The 26,361-nt window shown below is 44.5% G+C and overlaps 1 protein-coding gene and 1 long non-coding RNA gene across 2 annotated transcripts in view; one reads left to right on the plus strand and one right to left on the minus strand.

Annotated features, from left to right (window-relative positions):
- The window catches only part of LOC146772344 (uncharacterized), a 45,469-nt gene extending 39,561 nt beyond the window's left edge, over positions 1 to 5,908 (minus strand). Inside the window, exon 1 of the long non-coding RNA XR_014971902.1 lies at positions 5,706 to 5,908. This is a non-coding gene — a long non-coding RNA (uncharacterized LOC146772344). The remainder of the gene's footprint in view (positions 1 to 5,705) is intronic.
- On the plus strand, positions 5,813 to 19,422 carry PGPEP1 (pyroglutamyl-peptidase I). Its single transcript, XM_085636713.1, has 5 exons — positions 5,813 to 5,965; positions 10,669 to 10,721; positions 11,860 to 11,976; positions 16,863 to 17,095; positions 18,498 to 19,422. The coding sequence occupies exons 1-5, from the start codon at positions 5,932 to 5,934 to the stop codon at positions 18,688 to 18,690; spliced, it is 630 nt and encodes a 209-aa protein (XP_085492839.1). The 5' UTR covers positions 5,813 to 5,931; the 3' UTR covers positions 18,691 to 19,422.
- The last annotated feature ends 6,939 nt before the right edge of the window (positions 19,423 to 26,361 follow it).

A 26,361-nucleotide genomic window follows, 5' to 3' on the forward strand; every position in this document is an offset into this window, starting at 1 on the left:
TGTCCACAATAAAATCTGACAGAGACATGAACAAGTTTAAAATATTTATTTTAACTGACGTGTTCTAATATGCAGTATACGTGCCACAATATGCAACAAAATGCATAACACAAATATAGTCAGCATAGCAATTAGTCCATAAATCATGAAAGGAGCTGTCATTATGAAAAGACAATATAGCCTAACCTCTCTCCCTTTGTATAGACGCAGAGTGATTATATATTAGAAGATTGCTGGGTGTTATCTGCAGACCCCGTACCTCAGTCTATAGATGGTAGATCTATATCATAGGTGCAGTCTTGCTCTTCTCCCTTGAAAGGTCCCTCTCCAAGTGTCCACTACCTATTTGTGTATTCCAATAAGACCAAAGTACGTATTCCCAAAACTACAGCTGCATCGGTATGTTTTGTCTAGGTGCTAGGGCCTGACCAGAACAGAATAACAAGGGTCATTGTTGTTCGACCTTGCACACAATGTTCAGACTAAATCCCAGGAAACTGCAGAGTGTGAACACAGCGATAGGTTCTAATGTGAAAACGGCAAAAGAGACATTTGCAAAATAAACTTGTGTAGTAACGTACACAAAGCAGCAGACAATCTGCAGCGTGCTCATGCTAACTTAGAGAAGACGACAATGTCCCCATGGGACATGTGAGATATGAGGGTATGGTTGAAGGCGATGATGGAAAAGAAAAAGACATATAATATTCAGAAAGTGAAGGGGGCATATTCTTTAGTAGGTTATTCGTAACTAACCAATATATTCTCTTGTTTTTAATTGCCAATTAAATATGTATGCGGTGATTACTTTTAAATATATTGATGCAAACCTTGATTGTTTCATATGTATTCATTATGATTTAGAGGAGTAATATCTTTCAATATTCTTGAATTCTATCTAATTGAACTGATGATATTCCCACCTTTGTTTTGACTGTTTCTAAAATGGAATACTTTTGTTAATACAATGGGATAGCTTGAGAACTGGCAAACTGGGTGCCAAGAATCAAAACAGTGGCATAATAACTATAATAACTTTCACAAAGCATAAACTACCTATTCTAATCAAGTGGGCAAGTACAGTTGGAACCCTCACAAACGCAGACTCTTTCCATGACTATGTGACAGAGGACAGTGGGAACCCTCACAGAAGACACCTTTTATGACTATGTGAGAGAGGACAGTGTGAACACTCACAGAAGCAGGCTCCTTCTACGACTATGTGAGAGGAGACTTCAAAAATAATAATTGAGCGCACAGGATAGACAGTGTTTGGAGGTAAGTCACTAACTGAAGTGTGTGTAAGAATCTTCATGGAAAGAGCAGCCACATGGAATGTTGCCAACGTGCTGTAAGCAGAGGGATTGAATAAAACATTGCCATCGAAAGGGAGACATGGTGGTACTGTCCTGAGAGGCCCATAACATTTAGTGTGAAACAAAACTCAGTGAAAACTAATATTTATTAGCAGCCCAAGGCCGGTGAAACAGGAAGGGGAAGGGGTGAATATTTTGTGTTAAGGTTGACGCTTTGCCTCCTCTCCTGCCGCCTCGGCTTCCGATCCAAGTATCTCTGAGCGGCTTTAAGTACCTGGGGATATACGTTTCGCTGGACCCGGTGGCTCGCTATGAGCAGAATCTCCTGCGTCCACTTCGGCGATTGCGGGAGGACACGGCCCGGTGGTGCAGGTTGCCCCTGTCCCCGCTGGGTCGGGCCGCACTGTTCAAAATGATGTCCCTTCCCAGGTTCCTCTATGCACTCCAGAACTCCTTCGACGTCATCCCAGTGGCCTACTTTCGGGAGGTGGAGAGCCTGCAGAGGAGATTGGTGTGGGACGGGCGGGCGCGTATTGCTCTTGCTAAGCTTACTCTCCCCTGGTACGACGGGGGCATCGCGCTTCCCGACATTCGCAGGTATTATTGGGCCTCGCAGCTTTCGGCTATTAACCATGCCACGTATGCGCCTGGCTTGAATCCGGCGTATGAGATGGACAAGTTCCTGCTTCCCGGCGGGAACTATAACAGGGCACTTTACTCCCGCTCGGCTGGCCGGACCCTTACGGGTCCTACTAAGATTGCGGTGCGGACCTGGAGGGCTGCCACTGCGGCCACGGGCTGGAGTGAGCGACTAACATGTGCTACTCCTTTGTTTGCCTCCGATCGCCTGGGCAGCCTCTGGACTACGAAGGGGTTTGACCAGTGGGACACGATTGGTATCAGCACAGTGGGAGACCTGTGGCATAAGGGCGCGGTTAAGACTTTCGCGGTGCTTCAGGCCGAGTACGAGCTTACGGACAGGGAGTTCTTCCGCTATGCCCAGGTTCGACACGCCCTGCTCTCGGTCTTTGTGGAGGGGACCAAGATCCCGGTTTCCTCGCCCCTCGAGGACCGCATACTTGACGGACATGTCCCTGACAGTACTATTTCTTTAATTTATAAAAAACTGATCAATCATCGGGCTGACCTCTTTGTGCGCCTTCGGGAGGCTTGGACGGGGGATGGGGTGGAATTGGACGACGAGGACTGGCAGTCTGCACTGTCGTCTCCCAAGGAGGTCGCCATTCCAGCCCGTCTCCGGTTGGTACAGCTTAAGATTCTTCACCGGGTGTATGTGACGGGTCCTCGCTTGGTCTCGATGGGATTTTCCGACGACGGGCTCTGTAAGCGGGGTTGTGGGCTCAGCGCCACCTTTCTCCATATCCTGTGGGAGTGCCGCGAGGTGGCGGACTACTGGCGCCGGGTCCATACGGTTATGGGACAGGTCACTGGGGTTGTGCTGCTGCCGGAGGTGCGTCGCTGTGTCCTGAATGTGTGGGAGCCCAATGATTACAGCGCGGCTCAGACTCGGTGGGCGGCCCTGGGGAACATGATTGCCAAGAGAGATATAGCGCAGCTTTGGGCCCCCAGCGGCCGCCCACCGTGTCAGTATGGAAGGAGAATATGGACTGGTGTATGTTCAGGGAGAAGACTGTGTATGTGGCCCGTGGTAAGCCGGGGGCATGGGGTAGAATCTGGGGGCAATGGAATGCGTATCGCGGGGGTATCTGTACGCCCCCCCTGGTGGACACCGATATCGCCATGTCCCCCTGACCCTTGACGGTTCCTGGCACCTTTTGGAATAACTACATATTGACGTTCATCTCCCTTGGCCCCCCCCCCCATCCCCAGCCTCCCGGTACTCCTTCCTTTTGCCTGCTGCTTAATGGTCTGACCTGGAGTTCCCCGGAGGAAGCCTGACCCGCACTGTTTGCCCTTATGCCTCGCCTTTTGTTTTTCTTTTAGTTTTTGTGTCTGTTGGACTTAAGTCTCCTGTTCCTTTAGAACTATCCGGAGCCACTACGGGGCTGAGCCCCGGGAACTGACTGCAGCCTTGATAAATGTATATTTCATTCTGTACCTAGCGGCCGGCCCTGGTGGTTGTAGGCCCGTGCTTGTAACCGAATTATTGTTCAATAAAATTTAAAAAAAAAAACAAAAAAAAAGAAAAAAAAAAAAGGTTGACGCTTTGGTTCAGAAAATTTGGATGCCTAAGGACAGCCAAAGCCCCAACCTTTAAGAATTAGTGAAACATGGAGCAAAGGGATCTGGAAAATAGAAAGTTCAGAAGAGTGCACAATTTGAGCTGGTGATTTCTGGTGCTCGGCACAAGCACTTAATTGTCAACACCGGCGCTTATAGCAGTCTGCTACAAGGTGGCACTGTTTGGCTAATATAGAGATTACCACAACAACAGTTAATTATTAATTCAATATACATTAAAATGACTTTTACCTGCCACCCAAGTCATGCCTCTAGCGTTGGGTGCCTGTAATAGTCTAAACTGTCATACTTATAGGTGTGTGATGGTTAGTAGTAGTGTTGTTACTATCATTGGCAGCATGGCAGGGGAAATGTGTGGTGCAAGCTGCAGTGGACTCCTGGTGAGACCCCTGGCATTTGTTTTTTTACAAATTAAGCATAAGTCAGAGCAATTTAACCCTTAAAACAACCCATCTACAACCCTACTAAACACAAGGATGTTGGTAGTCGATTAGCACCTTATGTCACATCCGATATTGTAACTACCAGTGATGTCACTACCTGGGCATTACATTGTTGCATCATAGATTAGTAGAGATGGCTTAAACTCAAAGGATGTAGCCACTAGGCCTGGGATGGGTTCGCAGAGTTCTGCTACGTGGAACTCAACAAAGTGACTGAAAAACTCAGCCGCGCTACACTGAGGTCCACAAGTGGCAGAGTCCATTAAGTCACGTCGTTCGCGCTGATTTTTAGTGCCGAATGTTTGTCCCGTGCTGGAAAATCAGCACGAACAGCACCGTGCGCAGCGCACAAGGGTGTTGCTTCTCACTGCCGCTCGAGTAGATGTTCTACACAAGCAGCAGCTTCTTCAACGTGAACGGAAGGTTTCCCAACAAGAGCAATAGCGGGCATCTTCGACTGGCTGCATTGAGAAATCTCACTGGGAGTTGGTCTGGAGTAAGATTTTCCTTGCTCGCCAACTTGAACTTAAAGTTGGCGAGCACGAGCGAGGAAAAAACTCTGCTCTGCAGAACTCCGGACACTACGCGGAGAGCAAGGTGGGAAACACCAGTGGCATAGCAAGGAAGAGGTGGGGGCGGTCCGCCCCAGGAAGCATGGGTTTTAGGGGGGTGGCCTCCCCCTGCCCGCTCTTACATGCGGCCGTCGAGGGGCAGCAAGGGCAGGAATCGCCAGAACCCATCCGCCCTTAAATTTGGCTGCCGCAGGTGGCAAATGCAGGCGCCGACAGGCATGGCATGAGGCCTAGTTGCACCACTGGGAAAAACTCTGCAAGCGGAGTGGAATTTCTTCATTTGGGACCCCATTAAAAAACGTATACTGTTGTACAGAATTGTTGCCATGGACCGCATTTATTGACAGTGTATCTTCCTCTCAACAAATAAATCAACTAGAGTCAGATGAACACCTTTCAACCTTCTGTATAAAAAACATGAAAGTGAAGTTGTGCATTTAAGAGGATTATCAAAGTAGAAGTACCATAAGCCAGCATGGATAGTCCTTTCATATGAACAATCAAAACAGAAAAAACATAATGAAAATAATTTACACCTAAAATGTGTATTGAAGACAGACGCCCAATGATAAACGAGAATAGAGTGGGATTTGCTCCATTTTGTTTATCAAGTAACATCGCCTGCCACTTACATGGAAAACAGGGACACAAATGGTTAACAAACAAGGTTGTTTCTATCATGTTAAAAAAAAAAAACAAGCATACGAATCACTTAAATCATAGTCCCTAACCTAAGTGAAACCTGAGAGACTCCGTTTATGAGGTCAAAAGTAGTTGGAGAGACTGAATAGGCTTGCCAAAACCCGTTCCAAAATGGCTATTAATTTCGCACAGAATTCAATGTTTCAGAAACTCTGGCAGTAAGCGGTCAAAGATATGCAGCCACATTCCTAATGCACCGAGACTGAGCCTTTATAGTTTAACAGAAAACTTGTCAATTATATATGATTCTTTTTTTTAAGTAAGTTGAAATGCTTGCGGCAAATTCAGAAAGGGTACAGACATTGATGAATTACCTTTTGTTTTTTAGAATGTTCTTTAATTTCGCAGAGGAAAATAGTTCTTATATTTTGGTCTCGTATTACAAATTAAAAAATGATGAGGTTTAGCAAAGATTTTTGCCCTTTCTGATGTTTCATTGAGATTCTTACCCAGGTTTATGTGTACTGGCACCACTCAAAGATGGCGCCGTTGATGTCTCTCCGGGAACAGTCCCTTCTTTCCTGCTTCAGTGACGGCTGCCTTGTTGCTGTTCCCTAGGACTGTACTGTCTGAAGTGCGAGCTCAGCTGGGCGGCCGGGGCAGCGAGTGGCCAGGAAGAGGAGCAGCTGCCGCGGCAGGCTGGGGGCTGGGGGCTGGGGCTGGGAGGCAGTAGCCATGGAGGCCCAAAAGAAAGCCGTGGTGGTGACTGGTGAGTGTGCAACAGACTGATCGCAGCCCCTCAGCCCCTTTGTCCTCTCTTCGAGTCCGTGTCTCCACCACTCCTTTGTTAGAAACAAAAACAAGTGCAAAGGACTTTACAAAGGATACATGCTTAGCATGCTTAGTTTCCAAATGAAGTGCACTTTGTGTCCCTAACATGTCTCTTTTGCTTCCGGGTCGTCAAACGAAAGCTCTGGCCAAAATAATTGACATTTTGGGCTGTAAATAAGATGCTTTAGAGGTCTTTGACTTCATAACATTCACGCAGGGCTAGACAAAGTACATTTTAAGGTCCAGAAGAAAGGTGTATTGAAGTCCAACTACTGGTCATTTATGTTTTCAACTGTAGGGTGATGATAAATCTTATTGGAGTCCAAATAACGGGCCCTTAAGGGCTTGAAAAAGTACACATTCAAAGGGACAAATATAAAACTTACCTGTTAAGTTCCGAATGAAGTACATATTGTTGCAATAATAGGTCATTTTCAAGTTTTTAATAATAGTTCTTTTTCTGTTCAAATAAAGTGAATTTGACTCACTAATAATGGAATTTTATAGATATTTTGGTTGCATAATAGACAATTTGGGGGTCCGAATTTATTCAGTTAACATGCCCTCTGAAGAAAAAGACAAGGATAAAAATCAATATATTTTTAAGGACCAAATTTAATATATTTTGGGCCACCAATAAAACGTCTAAGATCTACTAATTAGGCTTTTAGAAATGAAATGGTGAGGTACTTTGATTGAGCCTCTGAGAGGATTTTGTAGTCAGAAATGATGGCGGATGCCAACCTTCCCAAAACGTTAAAATGTTTTATTACCAAAATATTTTTTAGATAAGTGAGTTGCACAAACCGGTTCTTTTGTTTTCTCCTATCTTTCGACTGCTTGGTTAAAACTAAAGTTCTAGCAGTTCCAAAGAAGAAAGTGGACAGAGGGATTGCAACTTAAAAAGCTACATGGAAGATGGTTTAAGGCTCATTTGAGAGGGTATGTTTACTATCACAAAGTTTATTTCTGCCTGTTAATTACTTTTCTGTCGTTTTTTGGTGTCCCCAAAACGCTTTACTAATGCCTCTGCAAGAAATAGCTCCTTATGTGAGTAGTGTTGAGTTACGCTACTGCAAAAGTGTGAGGAGATGCTTGCAGACAGAAAATCCATCTCCCCTTGATGTTGCACACCTCCTTGCATCTACCGCCTTCGACCACGTTGTGGCACCCTTTTGTGGCTTGCATGTAACACACCCTATTTTGGCAGAATTGCAGTATTTATAAATCCTGGCTCCATAAAAAAGAGAAGCATTCAAGTAAAACCTGGAAAAAACCTTCATCCAGAATGTATTATTTTGGCCATATTTTGCCAATTGCCTATGAATACTTTCTTTTCTTTTGACGTTCTGCTGTGAACATTTTCTGTCTTTCCTAATTATTTGGCTATAACATTTTTACACAAGGTGCACATTTTTATGTGTGCTAATGATTCTGGTTCAAATCCTTTATAGTTTGTAAGCCTCTACCTAGCAATAAATTGAAAACCCTGTTGTCCGAAAGCGCTACATTTGAATTACTAAACCTCTTTTCAAGCCCCTTTCTCTTCGAGAAGGCTTTGTTACAGTAGATATCAGACTAACGTTGTATGATAGCAGTGGTTACTCATTACAAAAGATCATCTGTGCAGTGGACATTGACCATTTGCACAATGAGCAGAACGTGGTGCACCAGCGTTTGGTTTGTTCTGAAAAATATGCTGTTCTTTGAATAAAAGCTATACTTCTTATGGCCATTTTTGAGGCCCGATATTTAAAAAAAAAAAATCTTCTATGGTTGCGGACAATATCATGCAGGGGGTCATACAGATTACATTCATTATGCATGTGTGCAGATTATCAGCTTGTCCTGCAGTCTGTAAGAGTCACAAAGATTTACATTTTCTACTTTACATAATAAAAATGCCTGGAATTCCCCTTTTTTGGTCAAAACCTGCCAGACAGCACAGCTGTCTGGTTTGCGAGAGACCTCTTGGGAACATTCAGAAAGCTTCCTTGGGAATGCATTCCACCATTGCTTATCATTGACGTTTTAGTTTGTAACTCTCATTTTGTGGTATTCTATTAGCCAGCTTTATTTGTTTTAGGATGTTCAGGGTGAGTTCGTCCCTCTCAAGGGCAAAGCCTTTTCACACCAACTCCCCTTGCATTCTACCACACCATGCATACTCCAGTCTTTGCCACTCTGCTCTACTCCTCCCTCAACACCGCCACCTTCCCTGAGAGCTGGAAGCACGCCGAACTCAGCGCTCTACTAAAGAAATCAACGGCGGACCCCACCGAACTCAAGAACTACCGCCCCATCTCGCTCCTCCCGTTTCCAGCCAAAGTCATCGAGAAGACCATCAACAAGCAACTGGCAGCCTTCCTCGAGACGACTGGTTCCCTCGACCCTTCCCAGTCAGGCTTCCGGGCCTGGAATGGATCATCTCCTTCCTCACCGGAAGGACACAGAGAGTCCGCCTGCCCCCGTTCAGATCAGAAGCCACGGAAGTCACCTGCGGCGTCCCTCAGGGCTCCTCGCTCAGCCCCACCCTCTTCAATGTCTACATGAGCCCCCTTGCGGCCATCGCACGCCAACACAACCTGAACATCATCTCCTACGCCGATGACACCCAGCTGATCCTCTCCCTGACCAACGACCCTGCCACCGCCAGAGCCAACCTACACGAAGGGATGAAAAACGTGGCCGAGTGGATGACGACCAGCCGCCTGAAACTGAACACAGACAAGACGGAAGTCCTCATCCTGGGCTCCTCACCCTCCGCCTGGGACGACTCCTGGTGGCCCCCTGCCCTGGGCAACGCACCCAAACCGACAGACCACGCACGCAACCTGGGCTTCATCCTGGACTCCTCCCTCTCCATGACCAGACAAGTCAACGCCGTCTCCTCGTCCTGTTTCAACATCCTGCGCATGCTACGTAAGATCTTCCGGTGGATCCCCACCGAGACCAGGAAAACAGTCACCCAGGCCCTCGTCACCAGTCGACTGGACTACGGCAACGCCCTCTACGCCGGTACCACCGCCAAGCTCCAGAAGAGACTCCAGCGGATCCAGAACGCCTCGGCGAGACTCATCCTCGACGTCCCCAGACGAACTCACATCTCCAGACACCTGAGAGACCTGCACTGGCTCCCGATCAACAAAAGAATCACCTTCCGGCTCCTCACCCACGCACACAAAGCCCTACACAACCAAGGCCCGACCTACCTCAACAGCCGCCTCAACTTCTACGCTCCCAAACGCCACCTCCGCTCGACCAGTCTCGCCCTCGCAGCCGTCCCCCGCATCCACAGAGCGACTACAGGAGGTAGATCCTTCTCCCACCTGGCCGCCAAGACTTGGAACGCCCTCCCCACCGAACTACGCCTGACCCAAGACCACCTCTCCTTCAGGAAGAATCTCAAGACCTGGCTGTTCGAGCAGTAGCGGACCCCCCCCCCCCCCAGCGCCTTGAGACCCTCCGGGTGAGTAGTGCGCTTTATAAATGCCTTTGATTGATTGATTGATTGATTGACTCTAGTTTACTCCACTTTCCCTCACTGCATTCTACTCCACTCTGTTCCACTGCTTTCAATGCCACTTCACTTTATGGCTCTCTACTCTATGCCAGTGTACTCTACGCTACTCTACACCACTCCAGTCTACTCCGAATGTACTCTGCACAACTCCACTCTATGCCACTCTTCAACACTGCACTCTACTATGCCACTGCACTCTATGCCAGTACACTTTAGGCCAATGCACTTTAATCTGTAACACTCAACTCTACGCCTCTGCACTCTGCCCCAATCCACTGTACGGCACTCTACTTGACACCATTGCACTCTATACCACTTTGCACCACTGCACTCCACGATACTCTACCCACTGAACTCTCCGCCACTGTATTCTGCATCAGTCCACTCTACACCACTGCGCTCTACAGCACTCCACTATACACCACTACACTCTATAGCACTATATTCTACTCTGCACCACTCTACGCCACTCCACTCTACTCTGTACAACTGCACTCTATGCAGCTCTACTATGAGCACTGCACTCTCCCATGCAACATTCTAATCTATGCCTCTGGATTCTGGAATGCTGCATTGTATGCTACTGAACTCTGTCACTGTACGCCACTGCACTCTACACCAGTTCACTCTACTCTAAGTGACTCCACTCAATGCCACTCCAACAGTGTCTTCGCTACATACCAACCCACACGCCTCCCTATTATGTGGGCACAGGTAGAAGAAAGTGTGAAAACTCCCTCGCCTGTATCAGTGACCCAACCTAAACGGAAAACTGATTTGTGTAGTGAGCAGGGTTAGCTAGCTGGACTGTGTCTCGGCTCTTGCACCGCTTTCAGGCAGGTTATCCTCACTATGAACTATCAGCCAATATGGACATTTGGGAGATTGCTGGGATAAACAGTGGAGTAAGCAGTGTGTCTACTGCCTGTCAGTTGGACTGCTGTTTCAAAGTAAGAACTATCTCAGCCAGCAACTGAAATTCTATGTAAAATGAATACCTTGAATTGCCATGTTTCTGCTGTTTATCTGCAAAACCATTAAAAAAATCAAGGAACAGAAGTAAACTGATATGGAGAGAAAAAGAAGGTTCACAATAGTTGACATTTCTGTAATTTCAGGATTTGGTCCATTCGGGGAACATGCAGTTAATGCCAGCTGGATCGCAGTTCAGGTAAATTAATTACTATTACTTTTGAAAAGAACAGGGTATGATATGAAAATGCGTGTGTAAGGCATGCTTCAGACTTTGGGTGGTATTTGAACTTCTGTCTTTCTTTTTGCTGTCCACTTAAATCCTTCCATTTGGAGTAATTGCACGGGTCTATAACTAAGAATTGCCTCCAGGTATGCTTGCTGATCTCTTACCACTCAGCCTGAATAAGGTGATGGTAATGTAAGTGTGAATTGGATACTTCAGGTAATCTGGATCTAAAGCAATCTACACACTAGCTTTTTTTGAAATTTTTATAATTGTCTTTCTTAGTTAAGAGTTGTGAAAACTACAACTTTATAACCCAAATATTAGTACTGCTTTCACGTCATAGCTTTGATTCTTACCTGGTGTGCCAAGGGACATTACTTTAGATTCTGACTGGACAGACAACCCTGCCTTCTGTTGAACCAAGATACGCCTAGAGTCTTGCCTGGTAGGCCAGAGCAACTGGTAAAGGTTGTACAGGCTTTGTTCACTACTTGGACAAACTGGCAATGACCTAGACTGTATGGATGTTGTTCCCTTTTGCCTTCAACAGGTAGATGCACTCTGAACCAGTTATTATTATTTTATAGAGAAAAGATGCAGTCAGTGGACATAATTTGTACAGCCTGGCTGTACTCTGAATGAACATACATGTAAACATTTCCCACCCTGTTATGTGGTAGAAAGCTCACAACTGTTTCCACTATATTTGCCTTTCTCCAGGCAGTGGCTAATGCTTTTATATCCTTTCATTTGGTTAGAATCTTCAAGTCTAGAAATCCTCTTAAAATCTTTGAGAAGTAGTATAATGAGACTTTAACCTATTCACTGCTTGCTAGGTGTTCTAAGGATTTCTATGTATTTTATGTCAGATCTATGAGCCATAAAGGCAGTAACAATGGAATACTATATTGCTTGATGAGGGTCTGCCTTAAGTTTTGTGTTTTCGTGCAAAACCAGAAATCACTTCGCTTATTTGGCCTCACCTCAATGGATTGAATTGGTGATGTTTAATTCTTGTATTATGCTGTGATCCCTTAAAGAAGATGGAGGCATCATGGAAAAAGACTTGATAACTACCGGAGTTAAAACTACTATTTCCTCACTTTAGGAGCTGGAGAAACTGGGTCTGGGTGACTCTGTTGACCTCTATGTGTATGAGGTTCCAGTTGAATACCAAGCTGTGCAGAGGATGATTCCAGCTCTGTGGAAGAAGCACACGCCACAAGTGAGTAGCAGGATTCCAAGCAAGTTCCTTTAACTGTTGCTGTTTATCCGAGAATGTTATTGTCTTTGAATAGAGGGTTTTATTATGGACTTTTCTTGTTTGAGCTTTTTGTATGAGAAATGTGTAAATGGAGAGTCAAAAGCAGAATTTACAGTTTCGGTCTCTGTGAATCCAGAGACAAATCACATTTTTTGTTATTATCGAGGTTGGATGTTTTAGTCGTTTTACCAAAATGATGAATTAAAAGTAAGGTAAAGCACTCTTTGTCTTCCTAGCTAGGTTTGAATACCAATAAATACATAAATACATGTATACATACATACATACATTAACAGTATGTAAAGTAGGCGCAGAGGTGAAAAAACCAGCCCATCTAAACCTCCAATTAATATCATTATGGGATTTTGTCAATACAATGAGAGCATCCCAGAGTTTTATTTTGTGTACATTTGCATTTATACCTCTGCTGTTTGTAGTATTTTAGGTCCTCCCGTGTGCTACAGGGTACCCCTGTTTATCCAATCAAATGTGTCATATTTACTTGCAATAAGTTTGCTTTTCCTCACAGGCCTTCTTCCAAAATCTTGTTGTGACCCTTGTAATGCTTTCCTACTGAACATTTGAGTCTTTAAAACGGAGTAACACTTATAATCCCCTGTCTGAGAAGGCGGGCACCTTTCACATTCACCACAGTAGCAGGTAGGCAAAATGTCCTTTCCTTTGCCTCTGCTGTTGCTCTCCCCTAGTGTTTGCTCCAACTAATGTCCCCACCAAAGTAAGTGATCTTTATCTTCCGGATAGTTGTAGTGGAGGTACCAACTCAGTTGTGGTAACCTGAATAAACCAGAGGTCTGTGGGGATCCATCATTGCAGGGCAATGATTTGCTCATTCATTTCACTCTGGGTGCGTAGATTATCCCACTGATTCACTACACAACCGCAACTCCGGTCAGTCTGAAGAAACCCAATCACAAAACACTTTTCAAATGTTGCTGTGCTAGACTTGAGTTCATGCAAATACAGCTTATTCTTTTGAATTTTCACAATGAAGACCGTATTCACAATGATGTCTGTGTAGCAAGCAGTATTTCAGAAATCCCTTGTGGGTAGAATAGAAATTGTAACACGGTGTTAAAACTACCCCCTTTATCAGAAACTTTAGCATAGTCATTATAAGGAAAGCTGCAAAATGGAAATGTCTTATTAACTGCCCTGCTCACTAAGGTTCATCCGGACCTACTACAATGAGTGCTTAGAGTTTACTGGGAAACTCAGCCGATCAAATCATCCACGGTAGACGACAAATGAGACCGCTCCACTTTTCCCTCCAAGCATAATCCAAATGCACAAGTGAATTAGCAATGTTCTCTTTGAACAGATTGGTTCTTCAGAGGCCCAACAATACAATCTGAATTTTGACCAAGGGATACAATAGTGACACAAAAAGTGTATGGGACTCCAAGACTACTACAAAAGGGAGAGTTTGTGGTCTTCCCCATGAACCCAACAAGTAAATTCCGGTAAATGATGCATTTGTTACTAAGAAGTCACCTGCCACATTGTTCCAGAAGCAGATAGGCTCCAAAGACAACCGTAACATGGGATTGCATGCCCATTCCCCAAAACTATTTAAAAATCAATATGTAATCATATGATATTTTAAAGTAATACCCGCCCTCACATTGCACTTTAGTACCCTGAGCTCCCTCAGGATGTCAACGGGTTCCTAATCTTCTGCATACTTTAACACGAAAGTTTAAGCTGCCAGGAATTTGTTGGAGCATTTGAGTTTCTAGGCCGGACCTCAAACATGGGAAATTGCTAACATTGCCCATTCAGGCGGTGGTGAAAAGAGTGACCAAAGGTTCTCCCCATTCGCTGAAAAGAACTTTGCTCTGGAAAAAAACCCTACAATGAGCCAATCATCCACGTGATATTCCCATGTACAATCGATATAGAAACTAAATGCTCTTTTAGGGTCCAACTGTTGGAGTCTCTCTTCCTCCATATAGGGGTGAGACAGAGCAAAAAATTCCAGCAGGGCGATGGCCCGACCGACATGAGAGGGAATAACCACTTTTGATAGAAAGTAAGCTAGGGGCCGCAAAACCAACTTCTCAGGAAGAAGCTGGTAATAGGTTGATTTACACAGAAAGCCTGAAGTTCGCTCACACGTCTACTCGATGTTTTGGCAAGGAGAAAGACGGTCTTTAAGGTAAGAGGACTTGAGACACAACTTTGCAATGGCTCAGATGGGGTACATATCAAGAGCTTGAGGACTAAGTTCATGTCCTCAAGAGGCATCACAAAGGGATTCAGTGGAAACATATGTTGCAGACCTTACAAAAACCTCATCACAACTGATGATTTAAATACCAAAGGCTGATCTGGCTACCGCAAGAAGGCTGAAAGAGCCAATAAGTAGCCCTTAACAGTGCTCAAGGTAAGCCCTTGCCAGGATGGGGACAGAACAAACAATACAACTTCAGACAACTGTTTCTGTAAAGGGTCAATTTGTTGGGTGCAGACCAATCCACAAATGAGTTCTAACAGCTAGCGTACACTGATATAGTGGCGGGCCGCCTTGCTTCCAAGATAACATCAACGACCTCAAATGCAGGTTAAAAGAGGTCAGCTGTTGTCGCTCAATCTCCAATCATGGCGACTCAAAGTGTGCAAGCTCGGATGAAACAGCCTAGCTGCTGCAGCAGAAGATCTTCTCAAAGCAGCAGCTTGATTGGAGGGCACCTGATCATGCCCTGGAGTTCCAGGTACCACGCTTTCCTGGTCCAGTCCGTTGTCACTATGATGACTTGGGCCCAGTCATTCCTGATCATCTTCAAAACTTTGGGCAGGAAAGGAAGTGGCGGGAAGGCACACAGGCGTCCCGAGATCCACTCCAGACAGAAGGCCTCTCAGAGGGACTACTGTTTTGGAAACTGTAGTTTGTAAAAGTGCTGATACTGTGCATTCTCTGTACTGGTGAAAAGATCCAGTCAGGGCTCTCCCTGTTGTTGGAAGATGACCTGTGCCACCTCCGAGTGCAACTGCAATTCATAATCTGCTTGTTGCCTGCAGCCCTGGTGTTTAAAGATCCTACCATTTGGTTTGCCACAAGAGAATTAACATGGCAGTCCAGCCACTTCCAGAGGCGCAAGCGCAAATGGCACAAGGGTCTGGACCTCACCACGCCGGCTTGTTTCAGAGCGACGTGGCCGTCGTGTTGTCCGTCAGCACCTACACCAGCCTTCCTTTGATGGTGGGCAAAAAGGCCTTTAACACCAAAGTGAATTGCCCTAGACTCTAACAATCCCAACATGCCTGGGAATTATTCATAGCCTGAGGAATCAATGGTTAAAAGTATCTATCAGAAATGTGTTTGTTTGATGTAATTATGTGCAGGTGTGTGGGGACTCGAATAACCCCCATACTAATGTAGACTGGAATTTCCAGTGCCCTGGCCATCATGGCATTTTGTCTGTAAAGCATGTTTTGTTGTGATAGTGCGTGTGCATACAAGAGGCTGTTTTTGTAGTGTGTACTCTGATAACGGTATGCCGACCCTTACCCATCATGGGTGGGTAATTGGCATCTGACTTTGGCTTGAGTTAGTGGGTGAGGCTATGGAGATCTTGTGTGATTGCTTCTTCTTGCTCTCCTATGGTGTGCTGTTTCCTGGTTGGTTGCAGTGGCCCTTTATTTACTTTTTTGTGGAAACGTGTGCATGCGTTGGAGCTTGCCTGTCATAAACTGAGGAAGCTTGTCCTTTTTCTTCTTTCATTTAAGGTAGACCCCTTGAAAGAAGATTCTCATATGTGTAGTTAATACCTGTGGCTGTGTTTTCACCTTGTGTATCTCTATGTGCCCGTTTTTCTCAGCGCCCGTGGCTCTGTTGCTGACACATCCCCATACAATACGAACTTTGATGAGCTTCAAAATTCTACTTTGAATTCACCAAATGTATCATAAATTCGCCTAGTTGCTTTTTCATCTCTGGAAGACAGACTTGCCTTCCTGATTGAACTATATTTCAGAAATATTTTAATCCTTTTCCATCTTAAATGTTTTTCTTTTTTAAGGCTTCCTTGCTCGTAATACCTTAGATAAAATATTCCTTGTTGTATTCCAGACAAGCTTATTCCATCTTAGTCTTCCGTAAGCTGACTGTCATCAAGCGCTACACTGCTGGCCTTATGCAAGCACTAGGCTAAGTACACTCAGTACTGCAGACCCCCAGCTTGAGCAGGGGCTATTGTAAACCTCTTCCCCCCGAAGTTTCAGTCTGGTTTGCGCTGTCACCTACGCCTACTGCTTTCTTGCTTGGGAAGCTTAGGATCTTTTCGGAATGGTGGTCGCTGGATAAGATGCAGCGATGCCATACTAAAGGCAGATGGTGTTATATACAAGTACTGAGCAACAATAACAATATAAATGTAACGTGATAATGCTTAATAGCTTTGTTAGTCCTGGTTGGAATTTGTAAAGAAACTGAGTGAAGGTAAGAACCTGTATATGAACTCGGAACTTCTGACTGGGATGTATCGGTGAGTCGTGCATGCTTTTCCTGCCTTCCCTCTTCTTGCTTTGAATAAAGTATCAACAGGTCCTTATTGGGGATGCCATGACAATGTTCCACCGTGCTGATGATCATGTGGGTTTGCAGTTCAGTATAGCTATTATAAAGGTGAGAAGCAACTTGGCACTGCTAATTTGAGTCAAACCTGCAGTTCTTTTCATACTTGATAGCCACACACTATAGGTATGAGTTCCATTGAGTAGTCCATTTACAGCAATGCTTGTCACAGTTACTGCTCTGAATTCCACCTATAATATCACATGTTTAGCAATTGTTAGCTTTGCATAATCAATGTCTTATTTCTTCATAGTTGGTCGTTCATGTAGGCGTATCCAGCATGGCTACAACCGTCACTCTGGAAAAATGTGGACATAATGTGGGCTACAGTGGTTTGGACAACTGTCATTTCTGCCCAGGCTCCCGCTGTTGTGTGGAAGGTGGACCAGAATGCATAGACTCCGTCCTTGACCTGGAAACAGTTTGTAAACGGATCACAGCTTCTGAACCAGAGGTTGCCGTTTCGATATCAAAAGACGCTGGCAGGTATGAGGCAGGATCATGTCAAATTGTTTTCAGACTGGTAGGGAGGGAAAATGATTTGCTCACAATCCTAGCTTCCCATCGTTGGCCTGCTCTCCTAATTCATAATAGTAGAATCTGCATATGCAGCGTGCTAGAAAGCTTGAAAAAAATATTTTCAAATTGAAAGGAACTCAAACAAGCAAATCTGTCCATATGAGGCAACATTTTCTGTCTTTTGTGACATCCAATCAACCAATAGTACTTTTGATTCATTCTCCACTGGAACGATGTGTTTTTAAAAGAAAAGACATAAAATAGTATCCTATCTTTTATCTTTATAAAGTGGAAAACTGTTCCAACTTCTCTGAAGAATTCTTGAATGTGCTGTTTTCCATTCGTCGAGCAAGGGAACAATACTCTTCTGCTTTTATTGAAGGAATTCTTAATGCTTTTTTAATTTAAAACTGTTTTTTCACTATTTGAGACTGAAAGAGGTCAAGTTGGCTAGTGCAGGAGGGTCTTTCCTGTTGGGTCTGGGTCATGTTAATATGCAAGGTTAGATTCTGATAATCCTCTCCCTTGAAATTGCATCATTCAAGGCACCTCGTAAACACCCATATTATTGCAGTTACCATGAACCTTTGTGAATCCAATATTGACAATTGAAATGCATATCTGAAGAGTGGTGGGAGGTGTCTCTTCTGCCTTATTAAGTAACACCGTTTGTTATGTGCTTCTTTCACCGAAAGACTCCTTAAATGTTAACGAACCCACCGGGTAGCGGGATACTTTTGTCATTATTTGTGCTGGCGGTGGATTTGAAATATGCTCCCAGACATCCTAGAGACTGATTTCTTGTTTGGAAATTACGCTTTATAAGACCTTACATAAACTGTATTAGCTTCTGAAGGTAGAGTGGCCATCTGACCTGATCACTTGGATCAAAAAAAGCAATAATCAGAAATTAGTTTTAACAGCGGGCCTGTCGTAGGAGCATTTTTGGTTATTGATAGAGCATCGGAAATGTACTTATGTAGTTATGCCCTTAAGGTGTCTAAGCAAATAACTTAACCGCCAAGTGAATTTAGGAGCATATAGTCCGTAAAATGCGCCCCTCTTTGCAGCCTTTGCAAAAGGTTTGGAGGCATGGTGGAATTTGTGTCTGAGTGTTTCTGTATATGTCTTGGACAAATAACTCAGTTTGAATTTGTAAGGCCTTATTAGGAAAATAACAGTAACTCTCAAGTACCTTATACTTATTCACACTTATTTGACACTTTCAGAGCTGCTAGAGCCAGCGATACAAGACAACTAACTAACTTAGTCCACATTATTTAACAACATTTTTAAAGGAGCTTAAATGCTAAAGATTACGTATGTTGAAATAGCCAACTTATCCTTTTTCTCCTCCTTCTTTTTCTAGGTACCTGTGTGATTTTACATACTATACATCCTTATATCAAAGCCACGGCCGTTCGGCATTCGTGCATGTGCCTCCATTAGGGAAACCTTACTCTGCGGTGCAGCTGGGCCGGGCTCTGCAAGCCATCATTGAAGAGATGATCAATGTTCTGGAGCAATCGGAGAATAAAATCAACTGCTGTCGTGAATACTAAAACTGCACAAAGTGCTCTTAATTTTGCATTTCCAGAATATTTCTTGCTGCAAGATGAAATGCCCCTTAAGACACAGAAGATAAAATGACATAAATTAATCTTAATTTTACAGACTAAAAATCTGTGACCTGGCCTCTCAAAGAATTGATTTAAAAAATCCCCAACATCTTCAGCACTGTGTGACTCTCTAGAGCGACAGGGAATCGGAGGCTTTTTCCGCCCGGGTTCCTACCCTTCCAGAACTCTTTAATTAAAGTAAATTGCATCGCGAGGAGAGCTGCGGATAACAAAAAAGACGAAACCGTAGAAGAAAGTGTCTATATTTATCCAGCTTGTTGCTGAAAGGAGTTTTGCTAAATGTAATGTAAACATGCTAGCTTATAGCAGTTAAGAAAGTTTTGTGAGTCAAACATGATGATCTTTACAAGGAAGCGATGTAAACTGTATTGGAGAATTGGTTGTCTTCAAGATAATACCAAATCATATTTCTAACTGCAATGACTACCTGTCACTAAACATTTTAAAGGAATGCCTTTTGCAGAAAATGCATTAAATCAATTGTCAATCTGTTTTGGGTGACTATATGATCACAACTGCCTTTTGCTTTTTGGATATGGCGATGAGAGTGACGTACAATTCAGAAGCACGTTATGATGTGGCATAACACCGAAGAACTTGACAGTGCTCAGGAATTATATTTTAATAAACGAAACCTGTCTAGTATCAACACAAGGATTTATGAAATGTCTAGTAAATAGATACTTTAAGCATTTGTCTTATCAATACAGAAACAAGTACTTGACAGACGTTAAATATTAACACTTGTAAGCACCTGATATTGCACAAATGTTTTTGAACTTCGTCTGCTTGTTTCTTTACTGGAGAGTGAACTCACACGCTTCTGAAAAATTGATGCCACAGAAACCAGCGTTAGCAAAGCTTTTGTGACCTATTGACTTTGTCACAGTGTTTTAAGCAAAATTATTTCTGCGAAGGCTGTACATGAAAAGAAAAAAGACATAATTACTTTAGCATGTACGCGTCATGTCATGTGACCATGTCCTATAGTAGGAGTGTTCATGCGTCACCACGCATGTGCAATCCTACTGAATGATGCTGATGCCATTTTATTTATATTTTTATTTACCAATCCAAGATGGCAATTTGGAGCCATAATTTGAAAAAAGGCATTTTTAATTGCACAAAAGCACATTTTTGAAGGACGAGTGACCAGCAGCAAATGCAAAAAATATTTTTAAGAAGTATTTTTTGTACTGAAATGCATGGGGAAGCAAAGAAGGAGCAGGTGGGCGAAACCAATATAGAGTCCAATAGACAAGCTATACGCCATGGGGCAGGGGTAGGGATTCCATTTTTTTATAAAGTTTTTATATGGGAAGAAGAGAAGACTATGAAGCGCATGGGGTGAGTATTGAAAAGGAACGGCAGCACACAAGTGAGAGAGCATTTGGGGGTGTGGGAGGGAGCAACACTAAGCAACGTTTGGGCCTGTATTTGTGGGGTTGGGACGCAGCATACGAGTAAGACAGCTGGAAAAAACGTGCACGCTCATGGAGTGCCAAAATAAAAGGTAGTGGCATAAATGTGAGCAGGGGAAGGATGTGGGAGAGATACAAATAAAAAGAGGAAGGCAAGCCGTTGAATTAGAAGTAAGCAATAAAAGTAGCAGTAAAGGCAAACAATATTAAACTATGGGCGGGCACTAAACCCATTGTAAGTTTTTGGTATGGGCCACTAGAGATCTTTTGCAAACGTACAGCTAGTAGCTTACAAACATACAACTACAAGCTTTCTGTATGCGTGACCTAAAAAAAGACGTGTGTTCTTTTGTATAGCATACATTAAACAGAAGCATTTGTCAGCGCTCATGCTTCAGTCCTGCCAGGCCTCTCGCCAAGTGATTATAAAATGTGATGGCATCTTGGAATGGTAAAATAATAATTTAGAATTCAGAATACTAGCAGCTGCTACCGGGCAGTAGTGGTGGTGGGGAAGGAGGGGGGTTGGGCGTTAACGAGAAAAGAGGCAAGGAAAACAAAAAACACTTGCCTTGCTGGTGGCCGCTGTCCTCCGTTCTCGTCCTCTTCAGGTTGATGAACCAGGAAGCACCCAGGCTCCCAATTCCCCTGACCAATCACAATGCTGCAGTGCAGCAGCGTTGTGATTGGCCTGAGTACCGTGGTTCAGTGCTCAGCCAGGGCATGGCAGGCTGGGCATGTTCTCCATCGGGCTGTACAATACAGCCCGGTGGAGAACATGGCAAGTGCGCATGAGGGGTTTGATTGGCCTGACATGGCTGGCTAAACCCCTCATGCACACTTAGGAGAGTTCCCAGTCCACACCGGCTTTGCATACCGATAATGAAAAATAAAATGATAATAACACTGTTACTATCATTTTAGTTTTCTTGTGGGGGTGATGCTTCTCCACCGTAGCGGAGGAGCCACCATTGTCCAAGGTGTCTGCCAGGTTTATATCACCAAGTGGCTCAGCAACACTGCATTTGAGCATTGAGAAAACAGACACGTTTATGCTACAGAAAGTAAAGCAATCCATGTTTTAGTTCTTGTTTACAGACCACTTTTATCTGTCTGTTGTGGAAAGACCTCTTGCGGATCATATCAAAAGGTTACAGTGGGGGTAAAACCTGCCCAATGCCTTCTATTGGTTGACTTTCTTGTCAGTCTCCTGTGCTTGTTCTTATTTAAGGCTAATCTTCCTCTTCTTGTGTTTGTCCCTCCCCAGGAGTAATGCTGCTTTACAATCCTTTTGAATGGATGGCTTGTGTTCTTCCACTGCTCACATTCAGTGAAATACTTTTTTCTTGTTCTTTCAGCATTCCATGAGATCACGTGTTTCTTGCTCTTTTCCGCGTGTGCTGCTTCCACACTTAAATACCGCTCACGTGCTTTGTTGCTCCCTCCTACCACAAGTCTCACTCAGCTTGTCCATTGCTTCTCCCACTTTGTCTTTAGGCTTTTTTCCCTCCCTCACTGCTCCCATGTCCAATTCCCATTGCTGTCCCCCCCCACTTGACTCCTCCCCTACCCACCCTTTCGTTGCTCACCATCCATCCCTCCTACTGCAGTCCCTTAAAAAAATAATTAAAACATTTTTTTTTTCATTTTAGAAAATGTATGCAAGAGCAATTTTTATATTTAATTAACAAAATAACCAGTAGATGGCAGTGGTGTCCAGTTTTTCCAATATGGGGAGAGAGTGACGGGAGATCTTCACATGGGCTTGTGCAAGCGCACTAAATAGAACTGCCCATAACAAAGTCACAAAATCTAGTTCAAGAACTTAAGCCCACATAAAATGTAGAGTGAGATCAAGTGAATACTTTGTGGCGTCACAATTAAAAGATCAGAGCTGTAACAGCTGTTTCAATGTGTGACGCCAGGGCAAGTAAAGAACAACAAAAAGTTACACACAACAGCGAATGAAGACAGCAATTCGGCTCGAGAACAGATAACGGCCCCCTCTCAAGATATATTAAATTCAAGAAATTTCACAAGCACAGCGCAAGTAGTGGGCAGGCGAAACCTAAAAAATTAACAAAATGGTGGCTGCATCATGCACTATGTGTTCACATGCGTGGTGATGCGTTTGTCATCATGCGAGGTTGCCAGAGTATCATGGTGCACATGGGTGCGTGCAAGTCGTTTTTATTTCTTATTTTAAAGATGCATCGCATTAGTAAAAAAGCATTGCCAAAGCCAATTAGGTCGAAAGGACAAGACCTACTTACTTTACCAATGCTTTTTTCTGTATCAAAACCATTTTTAGATGCTTTTATCAGGGCTCACTCCTCCGTGCTCCTGGTAGCTTTTTCTGACACAAGACAGCCCTTTGTGTTTTCCAATGCAGGCAATAAGAAACACCCGAACATTGAATTGAGAAAAGCTAAGACGAAAATACTCATCTTCACTGATCCCCGATGTGATTAACAGGGCCCGCAGTCAACAGCTAAAGATCTGGAGCAAAAGCTGCAGCAGCGTTTTGACCCAGCACCAATGGGTAAGTAAGTACACCGTGACCCGGCCTCAATAAACACGGCATCCGAATTCCCCTGGCCTTGCCCTTGCCCACTAGCTGTAAATTTAATAAAAAAATAAACACTCAAGTGCTCCGAGATGCGGGAATGCTAGTGTTCTTAGCCGAAAGCGGAGACAGGGCGTTGGGCGGCAAAATGCTCCTGGGCTGGCCGCAAACGCGAGGGAAGACGCACTGCCGTGCGAACGTGCGCGAGCGTGCGCGCCTATAAAATAATAAGCCAATCGCCCTTCAACTTCCACCCCAAAGCTGAAATGGTGATTGGCCCGTTTTTTTTTTGGTCCTGCCGCCCTGGCCTGCGCTGTCATTCAGTGCTTGTAGCCGTAGTAGCGCATGGGCGCTTCAATATAATACGATCCAGTTCGCGGACCCCCTGGGAATGTGTCACGGACCCCTGGGGGTCCGCGGCCCACAGGGCCCAAAGAGGGGCGCTCTAGGGGGGGGGGGGCAAGTGCCCCTCTTTGCCCCCCCCCCCCCCTGCGGACGCCCATGACCATACATGTGTAAACTAAGGAGCAATGGCAAAGCCAATAGATCTCTCCTTCGAGGCCTTGTGGCTCTTCCACTGGGCTAGTACAGCATCGCTGATGCAAAATAACCTTCCGTGCAACGAACTAAAGCTTTGTTCCTTTGTTAGAACCAACATAAAACGCTTCGGTGGGAGCTTGATGACGACATATCTGCCTATGGTGGGCCCTCCACGACCGCAGTGTCCAACTTGCCACATTGGAAAACTTTGAGCTCTAAAATGATGTCGTACGTTTTGACTGGTGTAGCTGACATCTGCTCTATCAGGTTGGCCTGAAATGGAATCTAAGACCTAGTCAACCACAAAATAATACTTTATGTTGGCACTTTATATTTTCTAGGTGCCTTTTTCTTCTCCTGTTCCACTTCTCCGAATTTTGCTCTCATTTTTTGCTAATGACAGTTTTCTCATTGTTCTAAACTGGTTTGGTAATTGTATTGTGTTGTATTCTTGACAGTAAGATTGTACATACTGCATGAGCTCAACACACATATATTTAGTGAATTTTCTGTTGGTTGTGCCACACCTACCAAGGGTTGAGCAGAGATTGTGTTAAAATGTGTTTTAGCCTAACCAGACTGTATTTATGTAATCGGCAGAGGTGCCTCATCTCAAGTGAATATCTCTATTTCTGACAAGAATGTTGTGTATAACACGTGAACATTGCACCACATCACTCTACACAGCACCGTAAACAGTTCATCATGCCAAACACTACATAACGCGATCCTAGACAGTGCAAGTCTACCACATATGGGACACTTTTGTAGGACACTACTGTAGGAGGGGAAAAACTGTTCCTACATCTCCACAGCACACCATATCATATCACATGATTCTCCATGCCGCGCCATACTATAACGTTACACCTTCACAAATCATTGCACATTATGACACAATATAAATCCAAACACTCCATACCATATAAAACCATACAACATCACACTGTAAAAATCTAGCCGCATAAGACCAAAGCACAGTACACTACACAGCACTGTAGTCTGCAACATTACACCCCCAGGGCATGAAACAACACTGTCCACCTACATCACGTAGTATCATACCACACCATGTGGCACATTACGCTGTATCATGCAACACTTCCAACATATTATACAACTTCTAATCTCATAAAATCTCAAACACCACACTAGATTGCATCATAGTAAACACAGCACCGTCCTGCAGTTCTAAACTTTACCTACCCAAAACTTCACACCACCTAACACCAGGTTGTACAACTTCACCTCATGCTAAATCATAAAGTATAATGTCCTACCACCCAACAAATTAGACGTTAATCTTCCATGGTAAGTAGAATCGTTGACTGTTAGTGAATTACTTGTTTGGGTGCTACTAGCTGTGCAGCTCTAGTATAAATTTGGCAAGGGCCTCCGAGACATTAGGCTTAGGTATCCATTCCTCGATGTACTGCAGGGCCTGACAATGCCATCCATGTGGCTTCTGCAGCAAACAATGAAGTGACAAGAGGAATTCTTGAATTAATCTCAGTCGCTGGCGATTGCTCAGGCTCTGTCCCAGTCTGTCATATTGTACCTACTATAACGCTTTAGACAGATTGGTCTTGGGCCTGGTCCACTAGGAATAGCCCAGACGGATATGCCAGACCCTCTCCTGGCAGGAACACAAACAACTCCACACCGGATTTGGATTACTTAGGTCTTGACAATGAGGTATAGCTTGGGTCGTGCAGCACAATCAGCATGGACTCAATCGCGGCATCCCATCGCATTTAAGGCATCTACTGCAAGAAACGACTAGTATATATAAGGCATACTTGAATTGCAGCGCGTGCTGGAGTGGCAGTTCAGCTCTTCTCTGTCATTATGGCTGTGACGCTATGCGTGTTTCGCACCCTACGAAACCGTGGCACCAATTATCTATTGGCACAAGCCTACACAAAGATCTTAAACAGGTTAATTGAGATATAAAACCTTTATGCGCGTTCCGCTATGTAATGAAACTTCACGCTCGCTTTGAACACAAGCGCGGCCTCAACTGAAACCGCATGAGGGAGCAACAGCACACGACTGAAGATTTTGTTTTTATATGTCAAGCACAATAAATACTCAATGCCTTGGAAAATATGCCAAAGAGCTGCAAGAAGTGTCTGCAAACATTTCAGAGTGTAGTTTCAGGGGCCTAGCGATCTGCATTAAGCATGGGCAGTTTAACTGGCTCCATGATCAGTCGCCGCTCGTGGGGGGGAGGGGGATGTCGCGCGGGGGTAAATAACGTAATACAACTATTTTATTAAAAAAAGGTCCGCGCCGCTACGGGTCCGTTCTGGAATCTGGCGCCTACACTGGAACAGCCCATCACTGCTGGCAAGACCCCTCTCAGACAATCCTGGCGCTGGAGCAGCACCAGGATTGGCTTAGAGCAGGCTTACGCTCCGCCCTCCTGCCCATTAGGAGACCGAGGGTTGAGCCTTGGCTCAACCCTCGCTCTTCTAATGGGCATGCGCCAGCCTGTGGAAAAACTAGTGCGATGACTGGGCACGGCGCAAAAATTCGCCCTCCGTCCCCACTCATGCGCATTTGTGGGCTGCTGCCTGTTGCCACAGACAATGCCTGTCAGTCAACATGACGCCAGACCGCCCACCCCCTTCAGACTCTGAAGGGGGTGGGCGATCCGACGTCATACTGACTGACATGATTGTCAGTTCTCCCTCGGCGTCTCTGAACGTAAGTTTACTTAAGTTCAGAGACGCAGAGGGAGCTGCGGGTGCGGGCAGGGGGGCAACACCCCAACGCCCCCAATGGACGCACCGCCACCTTACCATAAGGAATTTCGAAATTATTAACCCAGTTAATACAATCTCTTTCCGCCTAGAGAAAACATTCAGCATCATTTCACAGGGTTCTACCATTGACTATCTGATTGTACCGGTCCCCCAAAAAACCCTTTTTTAGTAATACCAAAATCCACATCTTTTAGTGATCATGCAGTGATAACCTCCCAACTAAAATGAAAAGAAAGACACGGTCCTCCGTCAAGGAGAATTTCCAAACCCCATCTAGCGAGAAAGAATAGTATAGAAC

Source organism: Triturus cristatus, chromosome 12 (genome assembly GCF_964204655.1).
Source record: "Triturus cristatus chromosome 12, aTriCri1.1, whole genome shotgun sequence".
NCBI lineage: Eukaryota > Metazoa > Chordata > Amphibia > Caudata > Salamandridae > Triturus > Triturus cristatus.